The sequence below is a fragment of the Danio aesculapii genome, chromosome 25 (assembly GCF_903798145.1).
Source record: "Danio aesculapii chromosome 25, fDanAes4.1, whole genome shotgun sequence".
NCBI classification, from domain to species: Eukaryota; Metazoa; Chordata; class Actinopteri; order Cypriniformes; family Danionidae; genus Danio; species Danio aesculapii.
The window spans coordinates 13,164,044-13,187,454 of record NC_079459.1 but is presented as its reverse complement, the minus strand read 5'-3'; the positions used below and the strand labels follow the sequence as shown (position 1 = coordinate 13,187,454).

The 23,411-nt window shown below is 36.1% G+C and overlaps 1 protein-coding gene and 1 pseudogene across 1 annotated transcript in view; one reads left to right on the top strand and one right to left on the bottom strand.

Annotated features, from left to right (window-relative positions):
- The window catches only part of iqub (IQ motif and ubiquitin domain containing), a 30,744-nt gene extending 26,756 nt beyond the window's left edge, over positions 1-3,988 (bottom strand). The window contains exons 1-3 of the mRNA XM_056452170.1: positions 3,706-3,988; positions 1,498-1,632; positions 1,191-1,361 (exon numbers count right to left, since the gene is read on the bottom strand). Coding sequence (XP_056308145.1) covers positions 1,191-1,361; positions 1,498-1,632; positions 3,706-3,988 — 589 coding nt within the window. The remainder of the gene's footprint in view (positions 1-1,190; positions 1,362-1,497; positions 1,633-3,705) is intronic.
- A 3,235-nt stretch (positions 3,989-7,223) lies between these two features.
- Positions 7,224-21,460, top strand: LOC130219604 (ankyrin repeat and SOCS box protein 15-like; annotated as a pseudogene).
- The last annotated feature ends 1,951 nt before the right edge of the window (positions 21,461-23,411 follow it).

Sequence of the window (23,411 nt, the reverse complement as noted above, 5' to 3'; positions counted from 1 at the left end):
GAATAATGTTCAGAAATCAGTCAAGAGGCTGAAGTTACTCCAAGGTTGGATGTTTCAGCAGAACAATTTCCCAAATCACAGTTCCAGATCTTCCAAGGAATTCATGCTCAGACACTATACAATGTTCTAGAATGGCCATCCCAGTCCCCAGACTTAAACATCATTGAAAATCTATTGATTTATTTGAAAAGGTCCGTTCATGCTTGGCTCCTATCAAACTTGACTGAACTGGAGAAGTTTTGCAAAGAAAAAGGGTCTAAAATGCCTTCAGCAATATTTTAGACTTATCTTTGACTATAAGAAGTGTCTACAGGCTGTATTTCAGCAAAAGGTGCCTGTACAAAATATTGATGTCAATACTCTCTTGGGGTGCCCAAATTTTTGCACCTGTCTGTTTTTGTTAAGATTTAAATTGCATTGCATTTGTTGAGTAAATAAATGTTATGTCAGAACTCAAATGTTGCTTTTTCTCTAGGGTATAAAAATTTATCTAAATGAAATTGCTGATTTAAAAGGCCAACAGATGATGGCTTGCAATTCTGAAAATGAACAGGGGTGGCCTAACATTTGCAAAAGACTGTATCCTATAATCATTTAATTCAAAACTGCATTGCAACTGTTTAATGAAATATTTGTTCAGGTTCACATATATGCCATTTTTTTCGGTGGTACACTAAAGACAATAGTGTCCATTTACTGTTATAAAAATAATTTTGGCTGAATTTACCTGTGTCGTTTACTTTTTATATTGGCCCATTTTATCAGAATGTTGTGCCATGGCTCAAGAAAGTAGTACTTCCTGGTAGTCTAACCCACAGTTTCAATACAATTATACTTTTGTTTATATTTCAAAATATATAAATTGTTATACATTTAAAGGGAACCCCAGATATTAAAACTATATGGCTTAATATAATATAACTAAAAAGAAAGCCCCACCCCATTCTCATTAGTTCATTTAAGTTGGAAATACATCAACATACTGAAATAAAAGTCTTAGCAACCTCTGCTTCACATGGATTTTAAGTAAGAAACCCATGCTACTAACCCATGTGCTACTTCACAAAATATCATAAGATCTCATGTATAACTTATTTGGTTGTATTGTAAGTCCAAAATGTGCCACATTTTAGCTGATTTCCAATTATTCACGATGTCTCAGTCTGCTAGAAGTTTGACTGTACCTGTACCTGTAGTTTGCACTCTGACAGTAATGACATCTGGCATGTTGTACTCTTGCTGTGGTTTGACTGGTCTCATGGGGTAATTTTCTGGGTCTAGCGAGCTCATCTCGAATTGGATCATCCCATGAGGCTGCACGCCAATATCCATCAGTGTCTGGTCATCATCTACATTTTTCTCTAGATAAAATGATGTAAACAATTTTGTTTTATAAATAAAAATGTGCACTTTGCATCATAGTATAGTACGCATGTTATTATATTCTCTGAAATTATTCTCAGAAATGTACATTTTCAGGCATCCTTTGTGTCTTACCGTCTAAAGTGATTTGTATGATGTCAGATGGGACTCTCATCTCAAAGCTGAAGTGTTTTTTCAGGTCCAGGATTGTGAGGCCAATGGTGAAGGCCACAGTTATCATGTGCCTCTCTGGCATCAGCAAGATTTTAACTGGTTAAAACAAGAAATTATTGACATAAAAAACTTTAATGGAATGTACAGTAATGGAACTTGAGGGTGATACCATTGTTTTTTTTTTTATCATAGTACTGAATAGATTTAACTTCTTATGCCAACCAAACCAGCCCCCCTTTGAATTTTATTTTCTTTTTTAAATATTTCCCAACTAATGTTTAACAGAGCAAGGAAATTTTCACAGTATGTCTGATAATAGTTTTTCTTCTGGAGAAAGTCTTGTTTGTTTTATTTTGGCTAGAATAAAAACTTTTAATTCTTTAAAAGCCATAGTAAGGTCATAATTATGAGCCCCTTTAAGCAATATATGTTTTTCAACAGTCTACAGAACAAACCATCGGCTTAACCTAGTTAAGCCTTTAAATGTCACTTTAAGCTGTATAGAAGTGTTTTGAAAAATGTCTAGTAAAATATTATTTACTGTCATCATGGCAAAGATAAAATAAAGCAGTTATTAGAAATTAGCTATTAAAACTATTATGTTTAGAAATGTGTTGAAAAAAATCTTTTCTCCGTTAAACAGAAATTGGGGGAAAAAAAACAGGGGGGCTAATAATTCTGACTTCAACTGAACATGTGTCTATTTAATATTCATTCATTCTTTTTGGCTTAGCCCTTTATTAATCCAGGGTCACCACAGCAGAATGAACCGCCAACTTATCCAGCACATGTTTTACGCAGCGGATGCCCTTCCAGCTGCAACCCATCTCTGGGGTCACCACAGCAGAATGAACCACCAACTTATCCAGCACATGTTTTACGCAGTGGGTGCCCAAACGCAGGGAGAACATGCAAACTCCACACAGTAATGCCAACTGACCCAGCCGAGGCTCAAACCAGCAACCTTCTTGCTGTGAGGTGAAAGCACTACCTACTGCGCCACTGCATCGTCTCTATAAATCATACGTTTTCATAAATATTTTAATACAGATATTATTTTTTTAGTTATCCAAAGATATTTTATAAACATACAAATATTTTCTATTTTCAAGTTTTAATTTTAGGTGAATTTTCAGTTATTGTGTTAACAGTTTCTCTGTTAAGCTTTTGTGTGTGTTTTTTATATTAATTGTTCTTTAATTGTTTGAATTTTTGTGTTTAGGTTTAGTTTTTAATTTATTTTTTAGGAGTTGGTAACTTATGATTTTAACTATTGATTTAACATTCAGTTAGTTGAAAAGAAATTATATAAAAAAAAAAAAAAATATATATATATATATATATATATATATATATATATATATATATATATATATATATATATATATATATATATAACACAAATTTTTCATATAATATTTGTTTTATTTCTGCTTTTAACATTTTTAGTTTTAGTTAACAATAATAACCCAGACCAAAGCTATAATATGCTTTTTTATTTTTCCCACATTTTTTTATTTAATAAATATCTAAATAGTTTTAGTTCAGTTATATTTATTACCGTTGTTAATATTATTCTTGTATGTGTGTGTATATATAACTATAGTTAGTATGTATTAACCTTAAACATTTCAAAAGCTCTCATTCATTTTCATGTAATATTTATATTTTATTTCTGCTTTAACAAATTGTAGTTATTAGTTAGCCCCAAATTGTTACATTGGCACCATGTTGGAAAAAAATTACTTTTTCCCAAGATTTTTTTTACTATTTCATGCATATTTGAAATGTTTTTGCTTAGTTTTAGTTTGTGTATTTTGATTAATTAATTTTACTTCACTTTTAGCTTTTTCTAGTTCGAATTAAACATTTAGTTTGCATTACAACATTCTTTTATTTCTCTTTTACATTTATCAACTGTTATTAAAAATCTATTATTCATTCCTGCTTTAACCAAATGTTAACAAAATAGTTTAGTTAACAATACAAATCCTTCTCCAAGCTAATAAAGACTAATAATATAAAGTAATAATATAAATACTATAACCAAAGCAAGGTAGGTTATAATAACCAAAACATGTTACGAAAAAATAATGTTAGCCCTCTATTACCAAACTGTCATGCTTAGCTTATCTAAGTTAGATACTATAGTTTTTTTTTGTGTTTCACCCGTTGCTGTTGAGTTTCCAACATCACTGAAAGAAATGTTCTTGCTGTTTTCACTTCCTTGTTGGTTTATATCGTCTTGGTATTTCTGGTCTTTGGAAGTTGAATCAGCGCTGTTTCCTTCTTGTAAAAGTGTGTCCGTGTCAGTAATGACGTCCACGCTGATCTCTTGCGTGTGTTCAATATCACCTTGGTCTTCATGAGCCTCATCAGTCTCTACATGGATGGCTTCTGATGACATTTTTTGTTCTTTAAGGTTCACAGTTTCAATCTCCTTCTCTGACATAGCACAGTCACTCAATACTCAAAATACGCGAAAACACGATTCACTCTGTGAAAGCTATCTGACGGCGAAATCTTTATTATTGTTTTAAATAAATAGGGGAGCTTAGGTTTACGCTGGTTTGACTGTGTTTCGGCGCTGCTATGGTTACCACAGTGTCGCTAGCATTGGTCGCTAGGGGTGTCCATTCACAATTGAGCCATTCGCTTGAGCCGAATCTTTTTTGTTGATTCAGTCTAACCGACTCGCAAAGCGTTTGTAATTGAATGGTACCAGAACCACTTTGTTGAGATGTAGAAGTGTAAGATGATATATATAAATAGTGGGCAGCACGGTGGCGCAAGGGGTAGTTTTCTCGCCTCACAGCAAGAAGGTCCCTGGTGGAGTTTGCATGTTCTCCCCGTGTTTGCGTAGGTTTCCTCCGGGTGCTCCGGTTTCCCCCACAAGTAATACGGTATAGGTGAATTGGGTAAGCAAAATTGTCTGTAGTGTACGAGTGTGTGTGAATGTTTCCCAGTGATGGGTTGCAGCTGGAAGGGCATCCGCTGCGTAAAACATATGCTGGATAAGTTGGCGGTTCATTCTGCTGTGGAGACCACAGAAAAATAAAGGGACTAAGAATAATAAAGGGACTTAGCCAAAAAGAAAATGAATGAATGAATATATACATATATATATATATACACCATCATTATTATTATTATAATAATTATTATGATTATTATACTACTACTAGTTATAATAATAATAATAATAATAATAATAATAATAATAATAATTAGTATTAGAGTGATTTTTGAAGGATCATGTGACTGAAGACTGAAAAAAAATTATCTGAAAAATCATCTTTAAAATTACTGGAATAAATTATTAAATTAAATATAAACTACTTTTGAACAGTTATTTTATAGTGCAATAACATTTCACAATTTTTACTTCATTTTTGAATAAATAAATGCAGCCTTGGTGAGCAGAATAAGTTGACTTTAAAACATTTCAATATATTTGTATATATATAGTTGAAGCCCCCTGAATTATTAGCCCCCCTGTTTATTTTCCCCAATTTCTGTTTAACGGAGAGAAGATTTTTCCAATATATTTCTAAATAAAATAGTTTTAATAACTCATTTCTAATAACTGATTTATTTTATCTTTGCCATGATGACAGTAAATAATATTTGACTAGATATTTTTAAGACACTTCTATACAGCTTAAAGTGACATTTAAAGGTTTAACTAGGTTATTTAGGTTAACTAGGCAGGTTAGAGTAATAAGGCAAGTAATTGTATAACAGTGGTTTGTTCTGTAAACAGTCAAAAAAAATTAGCTTAAAGGGGCTCATAATTTTGACCTTAAAATGGTTCATAAAAAAATTAAAAACAGCTTTTATTCTAGCCAACATAAAACAAATAATAAAAAAAAATTCTCCAGAAGAAAAACTATTATCAGACATACTGTGAAAATTTCCTTGCTCTGTTAAACATAATTTAGGAAATATTTGAAAAAGAAAAATATTCAAAGGGGGGCTAATAATTCTGACTTCAACTGCTATATATATATATATATATTAATTCCGTACACTTCTAATCCTAAACAAAGTGGTTCTGGTACTATTATTTACAAACGATTTGTGAGTCGGTATATATATATATATATATATATATATATATATATATATTTAAAACTAACAATACCATTTATATCACACTAACATTTGTGTAATCTTAACATACTTTTGAATCGGTTCTTTTCAATGAATCAGTTGAACCTATTTACAAAGCCTTTGCAAATTGACTGGTACAAAACATGTTACCATATACACATATTTTCATTCATTCATTTTCTTTTTGGCTTAGTCCCTGTATTAATCTGGTGTCGCCCAGCTGAATGAACCACCAACTTATCCAGCATATGTTTTTACACAGCGGATGCCCTTCCAGCTGCAACCCATCACTGAGAAACATTCATACACACTCATTCACATACATACACTCTGGACAATTTAGCTTACCCAATTCACCTATACTTCATGTCTTTGGACTGTGGGGGAAACCGGAAACCCACGCCAAGACAGGGAAAACATGCAAACCCCACACAGAAACGCCAACTGCCCCAGCCAAGGCTTGAACCAGCGACCTTCTTGCTGTGAGAAGAACATGCTACCCATTGCGCCACCATGCAACCCACATATATTTCTGTTATAATAATATTCGTTATAGTAATATTTTGTAGTTACACATGGTTTTGCTATAGAAACATTGTATGATAACACTGTTGGAATCATGACTGAATAACATTTATTTTGTATTATGGTTTGCTATAATAATATTGTCGTATTAGTACTACAGTATAACTTCTGTATAGCAATCATAACTGTAGGAACCCCTGAACCAAGGCAAGTTGTCTTACTGTACATTTCTGATTCAGAAAATTAGGGTTAGGGTTACACTACAATTACAACTATACTAACTACAATTATACCAAAAACAATAATTGGCGATTAAGCACTGTAATGCAATGGTAAAAATATTTTCAATCAGATTTTTACATAAACAAAAAATGTATTAACTCATTTAAATGCACTGTAGTAAAACACAATAAAATTTACCTCTGGTCTATACAAGTCCCAAAGCAAGCGAACAAACATTCAAATAATTTAAATAAATTAATAATTAATAATTTAAATAAAAAAAAACTGCAAATCAGAAAATGTCCAAAAATTAACATAAAGCAAACACTAATGACAACACTCAACATAATCTAATAAACCACAAACTTTCAACAAACATGAATAAAATGACTGAGGATAAATAATTGGTGAATCACTTTTGAACTGCTTCATTTACCCAGAGTTCAATTGAATAGTTTCACTGAAAGCTGTCGTGGCTTTCAAAGCTAAATATAGCTTGATCCTGCCTCCTGGCGTGCCTATGAAAAAATGCCTCTGTAATAATAAAAAAGAGAGAATGTTGCGGCATGCAAATTAGAATAAGATTATGGTATCTAGGGGCATTCAGTGGAACAAGTAATAAAAAAGACATTTATCTCACGCAGTAACACATCGCTCAAAGAATCTTATCCAGGTGCGTGTTGCCTAAAAGTAACTACAATAGAATCAGACTATATCTAATGGAATGGCATTTATTGCATGGCATTTCATTGGCAATAAAAGCAGGTCGTGGTTTGATATAAAAAAGCCCATGTCATTTGGGGGCAATAAACCTGACCTTGATGAGGATAAGTCTAGTTATATTGGCCAGCCTTTAGCTGCATGATGAAAGGTTTGTGTTTGCAAATATAACTAATTTTGCTTTCTAGTACGTATGGGTATGTTATATGTTAGACAAGATGGATGAGGACAGGTTTACGGATTACCTCATTCGGTGAGCATTGAAGAGTCTTGTCAAGAAGTATTTGCCCTGACAAAAAACAGGTAGCCTATGTTCGATCATGTTTTTGTTTAACACTGATTTGATTGATTTATTCTCCTCTGTACATCAATGTTTTGACAGCTTTCCCTCAGAATATAATTATGGTATTCTTGCAGCTCAGCCAGTGATGAGAATTTGAAACTACTGGCAGCCATCGAGAGAGGTAATATTTTATTTCTTTTCAAACACATTACATGACAATGCCATTTAATAGCGCTTAACAATAAACTGGCATACTACTTATTTAGGAATACTTATTTAGTAAAATTGTGAAATTGTTCTTTTTTTTTTTCAAATTTATTTTAACATTATTATACTAACCTAAAAGGCCTTGAATGGTCTGTTTTTTAGCTATTCTGTCAAAGTCCGTCAAAAACTATGGGGGATCACACATTCTCTTCATTGGCACCCATATTGAGAAATTCTCTGCCCTCTGATATTCATAATTCATAATCCATGACTGTTTTTAATCACTTTAAACTTACTTTTAGGATAGCATTTATGTGATTTTAGGAATGTGATTGTAAATATTACTTCGTTTTAAAATGTATTGGTGGTGGTGGGGGGGGGGGGGGGGGGGCATTTGGCATCTGATGTATTGTCAAAAACCCCTGATCTTTTGTATTATGTTGTACTTAAAAAAATAGGTTGTACAACATTTATTTTGTTATCCAAGTACGTAAAAGTGTCACATACAGCACGCGCATTCCACTAGCAGCTTTTGTGTCGGGTATTTAAATAGTCAGCTGTTCAGCAGTACCTGTATCTACCGGCAGGTGGGAGTGGGACTGTTGTGACACGGCAAGTGTTAACAAAATCCCCGCCACTGCACTGTCATCATTCATTCATTATTTTGCGGAGCTAAAGCTGAAAAGGTGATAATACAACTGTTTCGCGAAATTGAATAGTTTTAACTACTGATAAAGCTTACTATTTGTTTTCACAGTATAAAATGTGTGTAGTTTTGGTGAAATAAAATAACTGTAATAAGTGGTGTAAAGTAACTAATTACAAATACTCAAATTACTGTAATTGAGTAGTATTTCTCAGAAATTGTAATTTGGTAAGTAGTTTTAAAAATGTGTACTTTGACTTTCCATTGAGTACATTTTTATTGCAGTATTGGTACTTTTACTCCACTACTTTTCTTCAACCTACAGTCACTACTTTATTTTTTCCTGTCTATGGGCATTAGAAAAATCTGTCTTGTGATTCTTGTCCAATCAAATAAATCACATCATAATGAATCACCTTTGACTGAGGCATGGGTGATTTATAATTGCAGCAATCTGTTTGGAAGCATTAAAAGTGTCCAAGAAGATGTCCAAAATTTTTACACACATTGAACTAGAGACTGTTTAGTTGCATGTCACTGATGAGAAGATGATGGATGTTTACTGTATGATGACCGAAAGGGCCTTAAATACCCAGCAGGCACAAGACGTCAACATGACGTCAGATTGATGCTGTACTCTAACGTTGTGGGGATGTTGAATTTTGTTTGGAAATGAAAATCGGTTTGACATGAGAAGTCAACGTCAGGCCGACACCAATGTCCAACGTCCAACCTAAAATCAACCAAATATCAATGTTACAGGTTGAGGTTGTGTGGACGTTACCACTATGACATCTATCAGACGTTGGATTTTGGTTGCCATACCTGACAAATAAATGTCTGTATTTTACGTCAATATGGTGTTGGTTTAAGATGTTGGCTTGATGTTGGAGTTTGGTCACTTTCCAACACAACCTAAAATCAGCCAAATATCAACGTCATTTAACGTTATTGGACATCAAAATGACTTTATCCTTAGATGCTGACTAGACATTGAACTAGACAACCTAAATCTAACCTAATATTACGTCTTATGACGTTCTGTGCCTGCTGGACAATAACTAAATACACTACAGAATGTTACGTTTACACACATCCACAAATTACATGTAAATGCATCAGCTTTTTACGACGTAATACTCACTACTCACTACACTTGAGTACTTTTGAAAGGGCTACTTTTTACTCATACTTTGAGTAATATTTACAACAAATACTTTTACTCTACTTACACTACGTTTTGGGACAAGTAATGGTACTTTTACCTAAGTATGATTTTTCAGTACTCTTTCCACCACTGACTGTAATCAATAAAATATGCGTATTATTAATGTAAATACATGCAAATTATTCAGAAAAACGTAAATTGTACTAGCTTTCTAGATATGAGACAGCTAAGCCCCTTTTCCCTTTCAACCCTATAGCAACACCCCTGTCCTTATATGTATTCTGTTGTATCACTATGAGATGCTACTTTTAAAGGCCAGGCCCATAACCAGCCTGGTGAATTGGGTATATCAAAAAACAGATAACAACAATGATGAAGCTGAAAACTGAAACGTTCTCTTGTGTTTTCAAAATGATCCGTGTTTACACATCCATGAAAATGTCACAAAATGCTGTATTACATATGCCAGGCCACTATTTGTTGCTGTCACCTTGATTGCTAAACAAGTGGTCACATGTAGTCAGCAGCTCAGCACTGGTGTATGTAAATTTGCAGTAAACTACTGTATGATCAGCACAGGCTCATAGTGAAAACTTACCCCAAGTATACATTTCTGGAGAGCAAGAATTATGTAGCCAGAGCAACGTATGGCTGCATTTCGTCTTTGAAAAGAATGGTTCCAAAAAGCAGGTAAAACAAAAATAAAAGGAAAAAAATTAAAAAAACAAGTTAATAACAGGGTGAAAATGTGATAAGATCTAAAAAAGGTGGTAAAAAACAGGTGGCCGTGACGGCTTTTCTTCTTCTAGATTGCTTTTAAAAACACTGTTGGTTTGGGTTTAGGGAAGGGGGTGATCGGGTCAATTGGTGCTTTGAAAACACTATCAGTTGGGTTTAGGGAAGGGGATGGGTGGGGTTATCCATCAGTCAGTCAGTCAGTCAGTCAATCAGTAAATACCAATAATGAGCCTGAGTTGACTATGGTGCATGACAGGACCAGGTCTGGCTTCCAGACAAGGTTAGCTAATAACTTATAACTGGCCCTGAACTGGAAGCCAACTTGTCTGGAAGCCAAACCTGGTTCAGTCTTGTACCATAATTCACTGCGTTAAGTGGGTCGAGCAAAAGTTCATTGATTTGGCCAGAACAATTTTGCTTTGTGGGCCAAAACTGAGCCACACCTGAGCGTGATCCACAGGTGAACTAAACCTGCAGCCGAATCATGTTTTTCACCATTGTGGAGCATAGCCGGACAGCTAGATCTATGCAATTCTCACATGATTGCCCACTGAAGTTAAGCAGGGCTGCGCCTGGTAAGTACCTGGATGGGAGACCACATGGGAAAGCTAGGTTGCCGTGGAGATGGTGTTAGTAGGGCCAGCAGGGGGGTGCTCAACCTGCGGTCTGTATGGGTCCTAACGCCCCAGTATAGTGAAGGGGACTCTATACTGCTCAGTGAGCACCATCTTTCGGATGAGACATTAAACCGAGGTCCTGACACTCTGTGGTCATTAAAAATCCCAGGATGTCCTTCTAAAACAGTAGGAGTTCTTTGCCTCTGTCCATCATGGACTCCTAATCATCCCCATATCATAATTGGCTTCATCACTTCATTGTCTCCTCTCCACCAATCAGCTGGTGTGTGGTGTGCGGTCTGACGCAATATGGCTGTCGTCGCATCATCCAGTTAGATGCTACACACTGGTGGTGGAGGATGAGATTCCCCCCAATGTAATGTGCTTTGAGTGTCCAGAAAATACTATATAAATGTAAGGAATTATTATTATTGTTGTGTGATTATTTCATCATTGCTTTCAAAGACTTTCATTTTCACATCAAACAGCAGCATGACACAAGCATATGGATGTGAATGTATTCACTGACGGTCAAGATGGTTAGAAAAATCCAGAAGAACCTATGTTATTGCAGATAGTTGTTATCTGGGAATAACATACCTTGGAATGTTGTGACTGACCAATCAGTATCAAGTATTCCAGACAGCCTTGTAATAAAACAACATTATAACATTATATTTAGGCATGCAAAGGTTCTGTGCGATTCTTTTGACCAATATTCTCTGATCACATTGATTATGTTGTGAAATATTTGAAATTCCAAGTCAAGTATGTGTAAAAAAAAGTATTTCATGGTTTACACATCTTAATAATGATTATAGCTGCTGGAATTAAAACACATAAATTCATCACCTTCTCCCAAAATGCATGAACGTAAGTGGCTGGCATATAGGCTTAATCTGTAATTTGTTCATGTACCCTTATCACAAGGGAATACCGCAGTAATCCATGAGCTCAGGGAGTTTTCCTCAGCCTTCAGTGAAGTGGACAGTAAAGGACAACTACCGCTCCACCGAGCTGCCATGCAACCCCCAGGGAAAGTACTGGAGGCAATTCTGTGTGAGTGTTGGACATGGATGAACACAAGTCTGATAAAATGGAAATGTGACGGTTGCATAATTGACTGAAAACAAAGACTGTGATGCTATATAAATACATTTTACATCCACAGATTTCAGTCAGCCAGAGCTAGAGGAAATATGTAGGAATGGAGAGACTGCATTGACTTTAGCCATTCAAACTAGCCTGGAGGGGAAAGTCGGGATTCTTTTGGAACATGGAGCGCTACCCCACAACCCCAACAGTAAAGAGGAGTCTCCACTTCTGCTGGGTGAAGCAAAATTCATTGGTGTCCAAACTTCTACATCTAAACCAGGGAACCTAATTCTGCTCCTTGGGATCTACCTTGCTGCAGAGTTCAGCTCTAACCCTGATCAAACACAACTAAACCAACCCAGTAGGTTTGTTTGACCAAGGTTGGAGCTGAACTCTGCAGGACGGTAGATCTCCAGGAACAGGATTGGGCACCCCTGACCTAAATCATCTAACCCAGGGCTGTGTCCGAAATTGCCCCTACTGCATTTCAAACTGGATTCCTGGAGGGCCGCAGCTCTGCACAGTTTTGCTCCAACCCTAATCAAACACAGCTGATCCAACTAATCAAGGTGTTCAAGACTACTAGAGACTATTAAGCAGGTGTGAGTTGGAGGTGGTTGGAGCTAAACTATGCAGAGCTGTGGCCATCCAGGAATTGAGTTTGAGACCATTGCCTTTACCCCGCATACACTATTCCCTATATTAGCACACATTGTTATTCATTAAGTGAACAATTAATCCATTAACCAGTTAATCCCAACCCATTAACCAAAAAAAAAAGCCCTTACGGCAGCCTCATTTTTACCACATTTTCAGATTTTACCACATTTTTATTTGTTTATTTTATTTTTTGGCTTTTGTTTTTGTCTCACCTGCTTTCTGGAACTGTTTTCACTGAAATCAAACCCTGTTCAGCTTTGAGTGTCAAGTCAGCTGACGTATGTGTCAAGCTACTGGACAAATTGGTTACAGCGGAAAAGCCGTCCTCATCAGTAAGCAGTCAGTTGGTAAGCAGGAAAATGAACAGCGTCATACTGCCCTGTAGCATTCATTTTAAAGACGAAATGCAGCCATACGTAGCTCTGTCTACATAATTTGCGATCTCCAGAAATCTATATAGAGCTAAGTCTGACCATTTGCTTCCACTTTGGAGTGGGGGTCCTTCTCTGTGGACGTCAGTTTGATGGTTTCAGCCACAATAATCTTAACCATACTCTTCTTACCATTAGTTTGCTAGGAGGGAATAATGTGCAAAAAGAAATCTTAATATTAAATTTCAGTTGGTAAACTTCAGCAACTTCCGGTTCTCGTACACATTTTAAAACTTAGTGAACTGTCTTTAATAGATAGTATTTTTAAGTCGATAGTATTTTGATTTCTATATACAAATGCTAATTTAACAACTAGAAACAAGAAAATCTGTGTGTGAAATCTCTAATTCTCTAGAAGGGTGACCAACCCTGCTCCCGGAGATCTACCTTACTGCTGAGTGCAGTTCCAACCCCGATCAAACACACCTGAACCAATTAATCAGGACCTGAACAGCACTGGACAATTACAGGCAGGTTTGTTTGATATTGGTTGCAATTGAAATCTGCAGGACAGTAGATCTCCAGGAGATGGGTTGCTCACCCCTGCTCTAGACATTCAGTGCACTGTACATTCATTGTACACTCGTTAGTGCATTACATTGTGTTGGATTGATTGAGAGCACTTTAGAACATCCACTATACTTTCAAACAACACTGCAAAAGGCTGCCTCCTCAAACTGTACAATAAGTTCAATAAGGGTATAGAGGAGGATTTTGTGGAAGGTGTGATTTTGCTAAGTAGGATGCAATCCTGGGTTAATATCTATGTTAAACCTGGAACATCATTCCAATTTAATTACAATGTAACCCATAATCCCTACACCTTAACCTAACCCTTATTCTCAATTAATAAATGTATAACAATGATGTAGAAGCACTTAACCCTAACTGTAATCCTTAACTGTAAACATAATTTGTGAACTTATCCCCTAAATCTGATTGGAATTTAGGTCCAGGATCAACAGGAATATATCCTAGATGGGGAAATCAAACTAACCGTGATTTTGCAAACAGCCCAGGTGTTCAGAATCACTAGAAATATCTAGGGAAGTGTGCTTGGTTGGGCTGAAGTCTGTGGGACACTGGCTCACCAAAACAGGATTGGTTGCTCCATTGGTAATGGTTTGGGTCTTTCTTGGATTTTTCTATAATATCTCTAATAGTCCTGTTTATTTTATCCAAGCGGTAAGAGTCCAGTCTTGTCAAATGGTGCACACTCTCATTGCGCATGGAGCATTAGTGGATCAGGTTTGTTCAAAGGGGTGGACAGCGCTACATGAAGCTGGTCAATTGGGCTGTGTTGACTTCCTAAGGCTGCTGCTGAGACGTGGTGGACAAGTGTTAGTTAGAGACTGTTATGGTGTCTTCCCATTGGGTGTAGCAGCAGAGTGTGCAAATCTAGAAGTCCTCCAAGTGCTCATTGAAAATGTTGAGAAACATTGATAGTGCAGATGAGACCAGAATTAAAAAAATTATTTGTTTGAATCCATTTTAATTCATCCATCTTGACCAGGAGCTGATGTCATGTAAGGGTGAAAGAGTGTTGATGGATGCAGCGGGTTCTGGAAACCCAAACTGTGTGAACATTCTGCTTGAAAATGGAGCCTCTCCAAACCTGGCCAGTTTAACAGGACATATTCCTATACACCGTGCAGCCTTCAAAGGCCACTACCTGTAAGTGTACTATAATTCAACTGTGGCGGGTTAGACAGACACTCCCACTAGCCACTTTGGCTGGTTGTAAATCATTTTAAATTGTCGTTTTCTTAAAAGCAGGGATCGACAATAAAGATGGCCAAAATATGCATGCAGATGTGATTTTAAAATCTAGAAGCAGCATGACAGACAAAAACAATGTGTTCGTGCGAGCTAAAGAAAGCAGGTGAATACTGAATGAGAGGATGATCACTCTTGCGCGCACAGGTGAAGTGATGCGCATGACTGTTAAAAAGCGTGTGCGCTTCTGTTTACTTGCGCGAAGCAACCGTGTGTGCCTAGAGGAAACACAACTGGTGCGATCGGTTCTCTTTAAAATAGACTAGACAAAAAGCGATGATAGTGCACCCACAGTCCTGCTGCTTTTAAGAGCTCAAGATTTAAAAATATATATATATCCTTTTGTAAGCAGCAGCGGTTGTTGCTTTCGTTTTAATTAATCTTGGAACCATACCTGCCAACATTTGTCCCTGAAAATCCAGGAGACCGGGGGGGGTTAGGTTCGGGGGTGAGGGATAGGGAAACGAGAGTGTTGGCAGGTATGCTTTGAACAGAGTATTAACAGGCCTAACATTAACCGTGTGCGCGTGATCATCCTTACATTATCACACAATGTATGTTTCTCTTTACCTGCTTTTTTGCTTACAGTTATATTTGTTAAAATAGTTTAATTGTCATTTTTTCCCAATAACATTGCTTTAATATGAGATTAACTTCCTATTTATGTGTAATTAACAAGTGATTTGGGACCTTTAGCCAAGACAGATTACTGTGCATATTTTAGATACATGACAATACAACCTGATCTCACGAGAAAACTTAAGTATTTTACGTTTTGTCAGTTTAGTGGCTAATTCGTACAAATTCGTACGAGTTCAGTCATACGAAATTGTAAGATTTTAAAAAGGAGGCGTAGCACCTAACCCCACCCCTAAACCCAACCGTCATTGGGGGATGAGCAAATCATACTAAATTGTACGTATTAGATCGTACGAATTCGTACGAATTACCCACTAAATCAAAAAGTTACGAATTGCCGTGAGATTGTGTTGGACAATAGTTCCTTTTTCAAAGTAAAAATTTTTTAAGGAAAAGTTTTGTTGAATTAAAAAGTGCATGTATACAGCTATATTTTGCTTGTTTTGGCACATTTTAAATTTGTGGCTAAGAAATTTATTTTTTTTGCTGTGGTCAGAGATAAATTTGGTCAATTCTTAATTTTGAGACCTAAAAAGTCATGTGAAATAAAAACTAATTGCAATGCGATACAACCCATTTGCTCATGCACATTGAGCAAGCTAATATACAACACACACAAAAAGTGGAATGAATGAGAAGACATGTGGACATAACACAACATCTAAATTAAGTCAAATTTATGCATATGAAATTCATTTTCCCAACAATAAAAGTGTAGCTAGTGAAAATGGCTCGTGGCTAGTAATGTTAAAAATGCAATTCAATTCACTTCACCTTTATTTGTATAGTGCTTTTACAATGTAAACACAATTGTCAGTTTCCCACTGGTCAAATTTATGTCTAACAATGTATATACATCCAAATTTTGTTTATTTATTATACATTTTTCTTATGGAAAGAAAGTTACAGCATAATGTAATTTCTACCCCATCTTACATTACTTTACCTAAGATATTATTAAAATGGCAGACTCATTTATTGAAGTTAATTTCACAGCTACCTCTTTTTTTGATTGACAAAATTTAACCTCTTAAGGCCCAAGTGTTTTTTAAATGCATTTTTTATTTCTCTTTGCTATTTGGGCTTATTGGAACCTAATTAGAATAAAAATCTAAGTATCATCTTTTGATACAATGTACTTTTAGAGAAAAATGATGTCCATATATATGGAATCGTGGTCTGAATTTACATAAAACACTTTTTCCTGATTTTTTTTTAATGCATATATAACATAGAATTTTTTTTTTACTTGCTTTGACTATCAGAGAGTAAAAACAATTTTTTTTTCCCATTTTGGGCAGTTAAAAATAGGGTTTGGGACATTTCATATGCTGCAAAACAGTTGCAGTGTGACACCGTATGTCTGTAACAAAATTTAAAACATTCAAAGTATTTTAAATAAGAGCTAAAATGTGCTGTCCACGTATGTGGACACTCAAGCCCTAGGAGGTTAAGTTAGAGTTTTTCTTATTCTCTATTTTCTTCCCTGCACATTTAGATTTCCAACTTTGCTAACCCCCCACTAAAACCTACAGCATATTTGAAAGGTTTTAAGTCTCTGGAAGAACACAGTAGAGAACAACTATTATTATTCACATTATTTCATGTCCCTTTAAGGAAAATACATCAGATACAAAATGATTAGCCTTCCTGTGACATTTTGATTGTTTTTAAAAACATTTCTCTAGTGATGTGTAACAGAAACATTCTTCAACACATCTGAAAACATGATACTTTTTATAACTAATTTATCATAACACATTTATTATGTTCTTACCATGATGACAGTACATAATATGTTACTAGTTATTTTGAAAGATGCTAATATACAGTCTAAAGTGCAAATTTAAGGCTTTGGTTTAACTACTTTATGCAAGTTAGCTTAATTAGGCAAGTCATTGGACAACAGTAAACATTGAAAAAAATAAAATAGTTCACAAGGGTGCTAATAATATTGATCTTAAAAGTTTTTGGTATTTTTTAAACTAAAATAAATAACATTTTCCTGAAGAAAAATAAGATAGAAAATGCGGTGTTAGGAAAATGTTCTTGCTCTATTGAACATCACTTTCAAAATATTTGAAAATAAATGAATATTTCACAAGAGAGCTAATAATCCTCTTTTCAACTGCATATGGTAGCTAATATTTTCATATTAAAAATAATATGGCACAGAAAACCAGTGTAATAGTTTAAAGTGATCAAAACAGCCTTACTACCATGCAATTACCTGTTTCATACCAATCCTATTTACAGTGCGTTAAAAATACTGATATCAGTCACAAGCCGGACAGCTGTCAGAAAGTCTGGACAGGGTCCCGTACACTCTGCTGCAGATGAAGGTCATGTGCAGTGCCTGCAGCTCCTGATTGACAGTGGTTTTGATGTGAACACCCTACTTGACCAAACCATCTCTGACAGCTACTGCGACATGCGTAGGAGTGCGCTTTACTTTGCCATCTTAAATGGAGATTTGACTTGCACTGAGATGCTGTTGAACGCTGGAGCCAAATCGATCTGGATCCCCTGCACTGCCTCCTAGTGGCAGTCAGAGCCGGGAGGTATGAGATTGTCAAAAACCTCCTGGTCAGTCAGGCAGATGTGAACTGTTACTTCCCAGTGGTCAGAGACACAGTATTTCCCACATCTCTACAGTACTGCCTGAAAGATGAAGAGATGATGCGATTACTTCTTAATAACAGATATGATGTAGACAAATGTTTTCATTGTCACCATGCCTTCTATTCCAGCATGGGGTTTCCTTGGAAAAACATACGAACACAGAGAGCATGTTGTGCCATCTGTGATGGAGGAGACAAAATACCTGTGAGTTTTGAGCCAGATTATAGTCCAAAAATATAACAATAACAACAATTTGGTGAAAAGTTCTGTTCCAAAACCTACACCTTCACCTTTTTTGGACAGATTTTAAGAAAATATTTTAAGGAAATGCCAGAATGCATCAAAAAAGGCAGTTATAATAAATTCTAGAGGACTATATTTTTATTATACATTTTTAGACATATTTTATGCAGTACTGCAACTGCAATCTTATGGTAAAAAAATACACTTACCGGCCATTCATTAGGTACACCTTACTAGTTCTGGGTTAGACCCCCTTTTGCCTTCAGAACTGATTTAAACCTTTGTGGCATTGATTCAACAAGGTACTGGAAATATTGCTCAGAGATTTTGGTCCAAATTGACATGATAGCATCACGCAGTTGCAACAGATTTGTCGATTGCACATCCATGATGCGAATCTCCCATTCCACCACATCCCAAAGGTGCTCTAATAGATTGTGATCTGGTGACTGTGGAGGCTATTTGAGTACAGTGAACTCATTGGAATGATTAAGATGATTCGTGCTTTATGACATGGTGCATTATCCACTCTTCTGTTGTCCAATTTTGGTGAGCATGTGCAAATTGTAGCCCTTAGTTTTCTGTTCTTAGTTGACAGGAGTGGCACCTGCTGTGGTTTGACGTGCTGTGCATTCAGAGATGCTCTTCTGCATACCTCGGTTGTAACGAGTGGTTATTGGAGTTACCTTTTTAATGAGCTCAAACCAGTCAGACCATCCCCCTCTAACCTCTGACATTAACAAGACATTTGCACCCACCGAACTGCCGCTTACTGGATATTTGATCTTTTTCAGACCCTTCTCTGTAAACCCTAGAGATGGTTGCACGTGAAAATCCCAGAAGATCAGCAGTTTCTGAAATACTCAGACCAGCCCGTCTGGCACCAACAACCATGCCACATTCAAAGTCACTTAAATCACCTTTCTTCCCCATTCTGATGCCTGGTTTGAACTGCAGCAGGTTGTCTTGACGTACATGCCTAAATGCATTGAGTTGCTGCCATGTGATTGGCTGATTAGAAATTTACCTTAACAAGCAATTAAACAGGTCTACCAAATAAAGTGTCCGGTGAGTATATGTTGTGTACTACACAATATTTTGTACACATAAAGGACAAAACATTTCAGCTGACATCAAAGTGTGAAGTGGTTTGACTTCCAATTAAAATTAGTCCAAAACAAGGTTAGATCTAACCATTTGTTGTTGTTTTTTTTTTGGAACAAATATTGCTGACCACAACCGACTAGGTTTTGGAAGAGAGTAATACACTTTCATTTGAAGGCACAATATGACGATTTCAGTAGCAGCATCTGCCTTTAGGAAGCAATGAAGATGACAACTCCCATGATTCCACACATCAGAATATGCCTGTTTTTTTGTAAATAGACTCCAACTATAGTGGCTAAAATTACATATTGTGCCTTTAATATTATGTATTTATTTTGCCTGAACCCACAATGAAACAATTTTACATTTTGTCAGTTTAGTGGCTAATTCGAAAATGTATGAATTTTAAAAGGAGGCGTGGCACCAAATCCCACCCCTAAACCCAGCTGTCATTGGGGGATGAGAAAATCATACTAAATTGTACGAATGAGATTGTACAAATTCATATAAATTAGCTACTAAATCAAAAAGTTACAAATTACCGTGAGATAGCATTGATTTATTTAGTAATAATTTACATAAAATTTGATAACAGATTAGAATAGATTAGGTACCATGAAATACAATAAACAATGCAACCCAGGCTCATTCTGAATACGCACCCCTATATACATTTTTGGAGAGTGGCAAATACTCTCATGCTTAGGTATGTGCTTTGCAGTTTTTCTTTTCACTCCCAAGTGCCATTTGTGCCAGCTCTTCTTGTCTAAATCCATCAGAGGCTGCTGTCGACTAACTGACCGATTGATCGACTGACCCACCCTTCTCCTTCCCTAAACCCAATCAACAGTGTTTTCAAAAGCAATCCAGAAAAAGAAGCCCTCGCACATGATTTTTACCACATCATGTGTCATACCTGCTTTCTGCAAATGTTCTCGAACTCCAACTCGAACCCCATCGTTGCGGTCATCTCTGCTTCATGTCACAAGTCGCCAACATACTAGCGCATACCTGTCAACATTGGGATGTGAAAACAAGTTATATGGCCACCATAATAAGCCTAAGGACTGAAATTACAGTAGAAATACGGGAAAATACCTTTATGGGATAATAGCGGGATAGAACCGTAAAATACAGGAGATCCCGGGAAAAATGGGAGGGTTGACAAGTATGTACTTGGTGAGCCACTGGACAAACTGGTAATAGCGGGAAAGCCAACCACACGGAGGTAAGTGGTCAACTGGTATGCGCGAAAAGGAACGGCATCATACCACCCCGTAGTATTTGTTTTAAAGACAAAATGCAGCCATAAGTACCTCTGGCAAAATGTGAAATGTATATAGGGCACATTTTCAAAATGAGCCTATGTTGGAACAATAACAACTGAAAATAATATTTTAACATTTATATCTGGGGGTAAACTTACGCTTAAAATTGCCACATTTAACTAAATGGATATTACTGTACTATAAGTGTTACAATTAATTTATAAGACTAAATTATTATGAACACTTTGACATTTAAAGTGTTACAATGGAGGAAAAAACTCACTTTTTTTTCACAGTTCTGTGACTTCATGAGTTTGTGCTGCCTGGTTGACCTGTCTGGACCAGTGGTACTGAACTTACTGGACTATGTCAGCCATGTCCCCGTCTGCTCACGTCTCAGATGTATCCTGGAGAAACAAAAGGAGTGGGCAGAGATATGTGCCATCTTAAGTGAGTTCACTGGGTTCACATTTAATCATTTATTTGTTTAGCCAGTCTTTCTTGACATATGGGAATCTCATTCTGAGTTAAATGAAGGAACTTGTTTGAACTGCAACTTGCAGTCCCAAAATGACCAAATGCATGTGAGAAGATAGTACCTGTTATATCACTTTTCTAGCAATAGATCGATTGCTCCACAGTCTCCAGGAACGCAGACTAATAGCTTTTGAATTTGTTCCAGACAACCCACGATCCCTGAAGCACTTCTGTCGTCTGGAAATTAGAAAGCACATGACCGTTAAAAGACTCTGTAATATCTTTATAATGGATTCCTTTCCACCTATGGTTAGAAATTACCTGCTGTTCAAGGAGTATGATCTGACTTGATCTGCGTTCATGGTGTCCTGTTTTAGATTTTTTTCATTTGATTTATTTATTTCAAACTAAACAACAATAATACACTTTTCATACACAATTGTGCAACCACAAATACATTTAATCATAATCAATAAAACACCTATATGTACATAAAAAAATTCAACCAATTCGAAACGAAGTATTTATTTTGCTACAAAAAAAAAAAAAAAAAACTATATTTTTTTTTTATCCTTATTTTGTTTTGGAACAACATGAAGTGATTTAAAGAGCCCCTATTTTGCATTAAAAAGGGTAATATTTTGATCTTGGTTTCTGCTTTCCTACAACAGTCTGATATGCATGCAAGATCAAAAAACACTTTCATTGTCTTATAATATGCATTTATTTTTAACCTAATTATCCCAACAACTCCTATATGATTCGTTCAGCAATTCATTTGTTCCCAAACCCCTCCTTAGTGCGATGCTAATCTGCACTGATTGGTCTGATGTTCTAGTCTGTTGTGATTGGTAGACTGTGTTTAGCACGGGACAGAGAGAAATGCCCACCACGGCTTATCAAAATTGTTGAAGTAGTCAGAGTGTATGTGTGAGCCCAATGCAAGAGTGCATTACAGCAATGTAGTTTAACACCAGCATATTGCTCTATTCTTAACCATAGATAAAAACAATGACACACATTTAGTATTAATGCACACAGTGGCAAAAGCTGAACTATTTTGAAACTTGACCGCCGAATGTGTGTGGGAACTGCTGACGATGGCCATAGCAATGACAAACGGCAGTGGATTGTGAGCTCACAAATGCATTTAAATCCATAAACAAAGCGGCACGCATCACGTTTTAAATGTGGCTTTAGACACCATATGAGAATCCAAAGAGTTAACCAGATATAGTACAAGTGGTTAAAAGTAACAAAACATAACTAAATGCATAATTTAGAAGCTAGAGAAAACAAGGAGGCAACCATTTTAATCACACTTGCTTACACTTAGACACTGATCCATGAACTGTGTACTGTAAAGTTCCTGTCAAGCACTGACAAAGTCCCATACATCAATAGTCTGTTCTGATCCTTTAACAAACGGCCGACGAATCCCCTGTTGTAAGTGTGTAGATTGCTGAAGTACTCGTCATAAAATTGACAGGAACACAGCACAAGGCTGGGGCTATAATGCTGAGGTATTTTGACTTCACAGCCTCATCATTGAGTAGGGAAAATAACACTTAACTTTCCCTCACACTTCAGTACACAGCGTCTATGTGATTGGATTCAACCGGGATCTGCTACAGTGTTTGCCTTCCTCTTTTTCTTTCTACTTTCTTTCTTTTTTACATTTTCCCGGGTCTGCGTGCCAACAAATGGACGGGGTTTGAGTTCCATATCGACCTCACGCCAACACGGCTAAAGACTCATTACAGCGCCAATTCATTCGAACCACTATGATTCGACTCATTTATACGATGCACTTTCAGATTTATGCCTTAGCTGGATATTTCACTTCACTTAGAACTGTAATACACACCGCATGGAAGGTCATTTTCAAAAACCCATTATAGGGGCTTTTTAACTTCAACATTAACAACATTAACTTAATTTTTTTTTTACAAATTTAAGAGGATTAAATATGAAACAATTAATCTGTCTCCCCCCAAAACTCAAGAATTGTGTTAATTTTGTGTTAAAACTTAATTTTTAGGTACACCATTTGTAAGTATTTCTTTAACACAAACCCAAACTTTACATGGTCCTCCAAACAGACACTAAGGTTACATTTTATTTTAAGGTGACATAATTAGTGTAAATTCATGAGTAATGTTAATTAATTAAATGCATCTACTAAACTTACCAGCCACTTTATTTTGTACACCTGTCCAACTGCTTGTTGACGCAAATTTCTAATTAGCCAATCACATCGCAGCAACTCAATGCATTTAGGCATGTAGACATGTTCAAGATGATCTGCTGCACTTCAA